The sequence below is a fragment of the Oncorhynchus keta genome, chromosome 6 (assembly GCF_023373465.1).
Source record: "Oncorhynchus keta strain PuntledgeMale-10-30-2019 chromosome 6, Oket_V2, whole genome shotgun sequence".
NCBI lineage: Eukaryota > Metazoa > Chordata > Actinopteri > Salmoniformes > Salmonidae > Oncorhynchus > Oncorhynchus keta.
The window spans coordinates 28,493,380-28,503,008 of NC_068426.1; the positions used below are offsets into that span (position 1 = coordinate 28,493,380).

At 44.9% G+C, this 9,629-nt stretch overlaps 1 protein-coding gene across 5 annotated transcripts in view; it reads right to left on the reverse strand.

Annotated features, from left to right (window-relative positions):
- Nucleotides 1-5,212, reverse strand: part of ank1b (ankyrin 1, erythrocytic b) — a 102,036-nt gene extending 96,824 nt beyond the window's left edge. For all 5 annotated transcript variants that reach the window (XM_052521280.1, XM_052521281.1, XM_052521282.1 and 2 more), the window contains exon 1: nt 4,735-5,212. In XM_052521280.1, coding sequence (XP_052377240.1) covers nt 4,735-4,860 — 126 coding nt within the window. In that variant the 5' untranslated portion in view covers nt 4,861-5,212. The remainder of the gene's footprint in view (nt 1-4,734) is intronic.
- Between the last annotated feature and the right edge of the window lie 4,417 nt (nt 5,213-9,629).

A 9,629-nucleotide genomic window follows, 5' to 3' on the forward strand; every position in this document is an offset into this window, starting at 1 on the left:
AAATCGGTCTTCCCACAAAATTGTTGAAAGGGGAGAATCACACGGACACGATGGTGTTCTCCGTTTTGCTCTACTATCCCAACAAGTGTCACGGGACTAGTCTAAAGGTAACCATAACAAATTAATGGAAGTATGGAGGTAGTTTTGTTCCAAAAACCAGCCTATTTCGTTAAATGATTTCCGAAGCTTTTTAGGGTCAATTTTGTTCTCAGTGATTTTATCAGCAAATTAACCACATCCATCCAGCTCTGTGCTTCATTTCTGTGACGTTTATATAGGAGAAAATCAGGCTGCGCTTGAGAGATCTTAAAATTTCTTAAAGGCCTTATTCCTTGTTTTTAATACTGAAGATTCTAGAATCTCATGAGGGCTAGATCTCTGCTTTACTCTGACCCTTCTAATGGGAGGGTTGAAAGGCTTCGCAGGCACTGTCTACCCCTACACTATTGAACACAGGTGACCAGTCAATTTGAACCATTTGCTCCCTAAATATTCCAACACAGTATTTTTTTGTCCTCGGATTCTAACGGTTTTTTGAAAGTGAAATATATCTTTAACAACCCTCCTTGTGCAAAATGTAATAAAATTACCGTTGAGACTATTACTACACTTTGCGATATTATAGATTTATCAGACACCAATATTAAGTCAACCGTACTTTGCACTGTTTCATATACCCAGGTGGGATCTTTTATCATTTGGCGTCAGAGCAAGTGATTTACAGAAGTGCTTAAATACATTGTGGGTTTGCAGAAATCAGTATTGAAATCCCTTAGCAAAATTATTTCCTTCACCAGGGAATCATTACAGTTTGACAACACAATTTCGAGACCCTCATTGAATTCATTCTGATTGGGCAGCCTGTAACACCCCCCCAACAAAAGTGGTTTTGGGAAGGCATATATCCAGCCTGACGGTCTCCAGATCATCAATTAAATCCGGTAGGTATCAAAGTCAAAATTCTGGTATCGCAAACAACACCACCGTCAGTTGCCATGGGGAACCACATCCAAGGCCTGACATCAGGGATTCTGGGCCAGCTACTGTTTGTGTGCAAGTACAAACTCACGCACATGCAGTACGGACATACAGTACACAACAACACACAGTCACACAGACCCATGCACATCGATACACATACATTGGCCCAAAAACAGTAGTGCGATCTAGAATCTTTTATTTTTTGTCAGCTATGTTTTTTCATATCTTTAAATGTCACTCTTCACAACAACAATTAGAGCTAAAATAATTCTGACTGCAGCTGGAAATTAGCCTAGTCCTCTGTCCGCAGAACAAGATCTGTTGTGATCTGTTGTGTTTGATAGATTTGGCCCCAGATCCCAGTAAACATCATCTTCCTCTCCCATGAGGGTTGCAGGTAAAAGTATGACAGATGAGATGGACTAGGTCCTTACGCCACATTGAGAACAATGGTCTGTGTTCAGTGACATGTTAGGCCATGTTAAAGCCCAGATGCCTTTTAACAAACTGGTACTTAAGATCGTAATTGAATTTTCGGCAATGCATTGGCTGGCACTAAACGAGTCATGAGACTAGTTATATTACTATCAGAAGCCTGCACTGAGAATAACCTCTTACTGTAATATTTCATACAACCCTCTGAACTCTCATTTTAGCCCAAGCTCTCTCTCTCTCTCTGACTGCTGCCTCTAGTGGCATCTGCTTCACACAGCAGGTACCTGCCATAACGACAGCAGACTGTACATGTTCCTGTTCCAGAACGTTCCTCCAGCATGGCTCTGGTGCAGTGAAACTCGTGGCTTAGAGAATCGTGGCTGGGATGAGAGTGCTTACACGTCAGCCCGACCTCGCCTCCTCCTGCCTGCTCCTCTGAGATGCGCGGACACGCAGGCGCGCGCACACAACACGCACGCAAGCAAACACATGCACATACAGGTCCCTCGGAATCTGGGACACTTCTGTTTGCGCCCCACACATACGTACGCGCAAGTAAACATACTCACGTACATACGTTGCCACTCTTTCAATACCTCATCTCAGCAGGAAGACTGAATCTAGGGCAGCGTTTTTACACACAGCCTCTGCAGTACCAACCGGTCTAGGTTAAATAGCCCAATGCGTGGTTATTAGTAAGTGAGCCTTGTGGATTACAACTACCAGCTCTGTAGTGAGTGATACATTTCTTTTATCAGCGCTCCATGCTACCAAAGGCTAATTGGTACACGCAGATATAGCAGTCGAATGCAAGCAGTTCATAGCAGCTTCAGAGAGGCTTCTAAAAATGATGTTTGGAATCCCACTCACAAGTCTAAGACATATGTGCACATCCCTGACCACTGAATCATTCATTTGGTCATTTGTATTCGTGCCCCCACCTATGACAGAAGAGCTCATCCTCAAGGCCAAAGCAATACTAGAGAAAGTGAATGCCTCTGAGCTCACATTGAAATGGTTTTATCATTAGAGGTCTGCAACTAGGAGGTTACACAAAAGAGGAATGAGATACCCTGAAGCCATATAATTTCATGTACGGACACACACACACACACACACACACACACACACACACACACACACACACACACACACACACACACACACACACACACACACACACACACACACACACACAGCATCCCTAGTATAAAAACATAGATTATCATTTTTCTGTATCATGCAATTCTATAAGATATATCAAATTAATTCATGTTTATGGACAGTATAAAATCATATCAAAGATCATTGCAAATATAGTAGGCATATGTTACAGGATTGATGCTAGTTCAAAAATAAAACCAAATATAGCGTAGTACGTGACCTTTTTCTTAGGACACGAGAGGGGAGTAGTATTTTACATGCTGGGCAGCTGGGCATGATTTGTATCCAATGGAACCAATAAACATTTAAGGAACATTATGGCCCTCTCTCCCTCTTGATAGCAGGGTTCACACAATGCCATGGAAAGCCTCAGTCCAACGGAATGGGAGAGGAGAGACAGTGTAATATGTCTAAGAAGCGCTGGAGCAGAAAAGCAGTTGCTTGACGCAACTTGTGGAAATGCATCTGTCCCATTATCATCGATGAAACAGTACTTGATCATATCTTCACCACTATTCTGAGCCAACCTCAAACCCTCACTCACATTTATAACGCACTAAATTGTGATGATTAGAAAGATATGCATGAAGATACTGTAGCGCAGATACCTTTTCTTTTACACATACCAACTACTGACAGGGGAGTTCATCACAATATGGAAGGATAATCATTCATTCATTACGCCGCTATCTCAACCTTATTCCAATGCCAACCTTGGCATACAGCAAGCAACATGATGTTTTCAAATGTGTGTGTGGCATTGAAATGAGAGCAGCCAACAGTTGCTGTTAATTGGTATTGCAGATGCATCCTCATTCTCTGTCTCACACTCTCTCTGTCTCTCTGTCTCTCTGTCTCTCTGTCTCTCTGTCTCTCTGTCTCTCATTCCGATGGTGTTGACACGGAGGTCAGAGATAAAAGCTGGCATATGACAGATGTTATGAACAGGATATCCTTCCCGTGAGACATCATGACCACCCCTGACATTACTGAGCCGGTTTGCCACGGGGATAACAACAGTCACATGGAGCTACGGGGCTCTCTCCTCTCCTTATGCCATCTCTCCCTTCCTCCATTTCTCTCTCTCTGTTCCGTCTCGTTCTCTCACCGTCCTCTGACTGCACCAAGACCCCCCCACCACCACCACTCTACACACGGACCCTCACGTTGTCGTATGATAGACACAAGCCATCGACAGGGAGGTGTCATGTCACCATCATTACCCAGGGAAATGAACCGAATGAGCCATGGAAATGCAAGGAGCAGGTGGAAATACCCCTGTAGCCTACAGCACAGAACACTCAAGAGATACAGGCAGCTGCACTGCACCCTACTGGAGAACATCCCTTTACCCCTCAATCCCACAGGTAGAGCTGGGAGGCTAACATTAAAACAGGCTGTTCTCTATAGCAGGAATACTGAGCTTAGCCCATAGGGGAAGGAGAGCAGAGATCACTAACTCTCTTGCAGCAGATGATTGATGAACACTGTCTCCCACACTCATCTAGTAGAGTGACTGCAAAAGCCAGCCTCTCAGAGATGTGTGGCACGTACTACAGCAGGTCCACAGGAGGGGAAAACAATAGAGCCTGAAAGGGCAGCCGATTAAACCCAGCCAGCAGCAGCCAGACACTTAACGACACAGACAGGAAATTAGGAGAAGGGAGGGGTGGAGGGAGATGGAGGAGAGGATGCCTGACTGCCTGCCTCCCCAAACCGCCCCCGCCACTCTGTGACTCCCTCCTCTTAAGAGAAATGGGGAAAAGACCGGAGTAAAGAGCATAACACTCTCCCCAGGAGAAGCGGGCAGGGCAGGTTAATCAGTGGCTCCTTTTAGACCAGACCCCCAACCACCCCCACACTCATCTACACGACCAGCAATACCACCCTCCATCCCCCACAGCTAATTGTCTGACTGAACGAACACAACCTGTGTATGAGCATCTGTGCATAACTGGTTAACACGCAGCGGCTGTGTGTGCCTGTGACTGTGTGTGTAACTGCACATGTGTTAAGAATCCCAAACCCATTCCTGCACAAAGGAGGAAAGGAGACAGGTCGAGAGAATGAGAAAATGATATAGAGAGACAGAGACAACAGAGACAGTGGGAACAGGGACGGAGAGAAATCGACACCATCCTCAAACAGCCATACCTTGCGTCTGCGGTCCCTCGATCGATTCCTCTTCTTGTTCTTCTCCTCCTCCTTATCCTTCAGCTCCTGAGCGGCGAGCTCCGCTAGGTCCTTGTTCTTACGGAGCTGCTTGGCGGCTTGCGCCATGGTGCCGCAGCTGCTGTCGCCGTAGCTCCAGTCGTCAAGGTAGCGGTCCCTGTCCCTGCCCCGGCTCTGACGACGACTGCCACTGCCACTACGCGTGTGTGACGGTGGCGCTGGGAGCGCCTGTGTGTCTGTGAGCGGGAGCGCGGTGCTCTAGTGACCGAGCCCCCCAGCAAGCCACAAAGGAGATGCTGCTAGTGCTATTGCTGCTGCTGCTGTTGCTACTCATCCAGTCAGGCTGTGTTGCACTGAGCTGCCTCCCCTCCCCCCGCACGAGCTGCAGATTCCTTCAAATTATTCTTTGTCACATCTTGCTTCATTTTGCCACTTCCACGATTCCACAATTCCCTCAAAGGCAAAGGACAGCAAGTCTGCAATAGAGAAGACATTGAGTAATTTGACATATACTGTATGTACAGATTTGTATTGCTCTTTAGGCTATTCTATATGTATATATATATATATCTTGGGCTATTCAATATGATGGCAATCTTTTCTCTGTATTTCTCTCAGTGATTTATTGACATTAACTAGTACACAAGCAGTGAGATGAGGCTGTATTCACCATAGATAAATCATCTGGCTCTATCATTTTTTTACAGTCAGCAACAGACAAGAGTGAAATGCATCAAAAAAACATGCATGATTCCCTCCATCTTTCTCAGTAGATCTAAAAGCAACAGAGCATGAGAAAGGAGGAGAGTGAGAAAGAGCGAGAGAGAGAGAGACAGAGAGAAAAAGAAACGAGCAACCAACCACACCTGCTCACTGCAATATAGGTGTCTCTCCCTTCTACGCTACACGGCCAAAGGTTTCTTCAAATGAGTGGATTTGGCAACTTCAGCCACACCCGTTGCTGACAGGTGTATAACATCGAGCACACAGACATGCAATCTCAATAGAAAACATTGGCAGTAGAATGGCCTTACTGAAGAGCTCAGTGACTTTCAACGTGGCACCGTCACAGGATGTCACCTTTCCAACAAGTCAGTTCATAACATTTCTGCCCTGCTAGAGCTGCTCCGGTCAACTGCAAGTGCTGTTATTGTGAAGTGGAAATGTCTAGGAGCAACTATGGTTCAGCCGTGAAGTGGTAGGCCACACAAGCTCACTGAACGGGATCGTCGACTGCTGAAGCGAGTAGTGCGTAAAAATCGCCTGACCTCGGTTGCAACGTCAGCACAAGAACTGTTTGTTGGTAGCTTCCGTAAATGGGTTTCCATGGCCGAGCAGCCGCACACAAGCCTAAGATCATTGTGCGCAATGCCAACCGTCGCCTGGAGTGGTGGAAAGCTCGCCATCATTGGTGGAGGAGGATGAATGGTCTGGGGCTGTTTTTCATGGTTCTAGCTAGGCCCCTTAGCACTACAGCGTACAATTACATTCAAGATGATTCTGTGCGTTCAACTTTGTGGCAACAGTTTGGGGAAGTTCCTTTCCTGTTTCACCATGACAATACCCCCGGGCTTCACAGAAATGGCACAGAGCCCTGACCTCAACCCTATTGAACACCTTTGGGATGTATTGGAACACCGACTTCGAGCCAGGCCCAATATCAGTGCCCAACCTCACTTATGCTCTTGTGGCTGAATGGAAGCAAGTCCCCTCAGGAATCTTCCAACATCTAATGGAAAGCCATCATAGAATAGTGGAGGCTGTTACAGCAACAAAGGGGGGGGGGACCAACTCCATATAAGTGCGCATGATTTTGGAATGAGATGTTCATGTAGTGTATCTTTCTGTCTCTCATTCTCTCATTCCCTCCGCAAACGACAAAGGAGATATCCTGTAAGATCTACCTCCTATCATGCCTCCCTGTCTTCTCCGGCTCCTTTTCACTGTAGAACAAATGCTGAATCACTCCAAAACATATAAGAACCACACACAAGCATCGAGGGAAAAGAGAGGAAGGGCAAAAATGGATATGACAGGAGTATTCTAGTCGCTCCGTTAATTTCTATTTTAGTCACTTCATCTCAGCCCTATAAGTGGGATCCTTCTCAATGTCAGAATATTGGAAGGAATTACACTGACATAATGATAGGTGTGTCTCTCTACCATTCCTACAGAAATGTGATTTTGTAGTGCAAGGTATGTAGCCTTAAGACAGCGGCCACGTGACTGGAAACGCATCAGTCATATTTATTTAAGGTTGCCATGAGTGCATTCGGAAAGCATTCAGACCCCTTGACTTTTTCTACATTTTGTTACGTTACAGCCTTATTCTAAAACATATTAAATACATATTTTTCCTCATCACTCTCCACACAATACTCCATGATGACAAAACAAAAACAGGTTAGAAAATTTAGCAAATGTGTTAAAAATAAAAAAGAGATACCTAATTTACATAGGTATTCAGACCCTTTGCTATGAGACTCGAAATTGAGCTCAGGTACGTCCTGTTTCCATTGACCATCCTTGAGATGTTTCTACAACTTGATTGGAGTCCACCTGTGGTAAATTCAATTGATTGGACGTGATTTGGAAAGGCACATACATGTCTATATAACGTCCCACAGTTGACAATGCATGTCAGATCAAAAACCAAGTCATGAAGTCGAAGGAATAGTCCATAGACCTCCGAGACAGGATTGTTTTAAGGCACAGATCTGGGGAAGGCTTCCGAAAAAGTTATGCAGCTTTCAAGGTCCCCAAAAACACAGTGGCCTCCATCATTTTTAAAAGTAAGAAGTTTGGAACAACCAAAGACTATTCCTAGAGCTGGCGACCCAGTCAAACTGAGCAATCAGGGGAGAAGGGCATTGATCAGGGAGGTGACCAAGAACCCGATGGTCACTCTGACAGAACTCCAGAGATGCTCTGTGGAGATGGGAGAACCTTCCAGGAGGACAACCATCTCTGCAGCACTCCACCAATCAGGCCTTTATTGTTGACTGGCCAGATGGAAGCCACTCCTCAGTAAAAGGCACATGACAGTTCACTTAGAGTCTGCCCGAAAGGTACCTAAAGACTCTCAGACCATGAGAAAAAAAAATCTTTGATCTGATTAAACCCAGTTTGAACTCTTTGGCCTGAATTACAAGCATCACGTCTGGAGGAAACCTGGCACCATCCCTACGGTGAAGCATGGTAGTGGTAGCATATTGCTGTGGGGATGTTCTTCAGCGGCAGGGACTGGGGGACTAGAGGCAAAGATGAACAGAAGAAAGTACAGAGATCATTGATGAAAACCTGCTCCAGAGTGCTCAGGACCTCAAGACTTGGGCGAAGGTTCACCTTCCAACTGGACAATGACCCTAAGCACACAGCCAAGATAAACCATTAGTGGCATCGGGACAGGTCTCTGAATGTCCTTCAGTGGCCCAGCCAGAGCCCGGACTTGAACCCGATCAAACATCTCTGGAGAGACCTGAGAATAGCTGTGCTGCGACGCTCCCCATCCAATCTGACAGAGCTTGAGAGGATCTGCAGAGAAGCATGGGAGAAACTCCCCAAATACAGGTGCGCCTAGCTTTTAGCGTCATACACAAGAAGACCCGAGGCTGTAATCACTGGCAAAGGTGCTTCAACAAAGTACTGAGTAAAGGGTCTGAATACTTAGGTAAATTGATATTTAAGATTTTTAGTTTTAATACATTTGCCAAATTTAAAAAAAAAACTGTTTTTGCTTTGCCATTATGGAGTATTGTGTGTAGATTGAGGGAAAAAAACGATTTAATCCATTTTAGAAATGGGCTGTAAACGTAACAAAATGTGGAAAAAGTCAAGGGGTCTGAATACTTTTCAAATGCACTGTAAATATCATTCCCCTCTGTAACTTTAACGGTCTGTAACATAGGGGGTATGATCTTTGTTTGTCTGTAACAATGAATTCATGATTATCCATAACCATAGGAGCATCCACATTAATGTAGTGTTCAGAGGCGCTAGGATTCAGAAACATGTTCCATTCTTACTTGCAATAAAAAATGACTGCATAATGACAATACATTATTTACCATTCATTTCTATTGGGAAAAACATCATCTGAAACACAACCAAAACAAACTGCAAACAGTTATTTTAGAGTCACAAGATGTATGTAGTCATTGCATACTAGGAATTATGTTGTTGGTAAATGGCTTGTAAGTAAACATTTCAGTCTACATCTGTTGTATTCGGCACATGTGACAAAGAAAAGTACTTAAATACACAAGTGAATTTGTTGAAATACTCATGACACCTTCAAACACATCACGGACAAACTAAAAGGGTCCACCCACACAGACAGCGTGGTGAAGAAGGCGCAACAGCGCCAATTTGGCTTGTCACCAAGTCACCAAAAAAACTCAAACTTTTACAGATGCACAATCGAGAGCATCTTGTCGGGCTGTATCACCGCCTGGTATGGCAACTGCTCCGCCCACAACCGCAAGGCTCTCCACAGGGTAGTGAGGTCTGCACAACGCATCACTGGGGGCAAACTACCTGCCCTCCAGGACACCTACACCACCCGATGTCACAGGAAGGCCAAAAAGATCAAGGACTACAACCACATGAGCCACTACCTGTTCACCCCTCTATCATCCAGAAGGTGAGGTCAGTACAGGTGCATCAAAGCTAGTACCGAGAGACTGAAAAACAGCTTCTATCTCAGGGCCATCAGACTGTTAAACAGCCATCACTAACATTGAGTGGCTGCTGCCAACATACTGACTCAAATTTCTAGCCTCTTTAATAATTAAAATGTGGATATAATAAATGTATCACTAGTCACTTTAAACAATGCCACTTTATATAATGTTTACATACCCTACATTACTCATCTC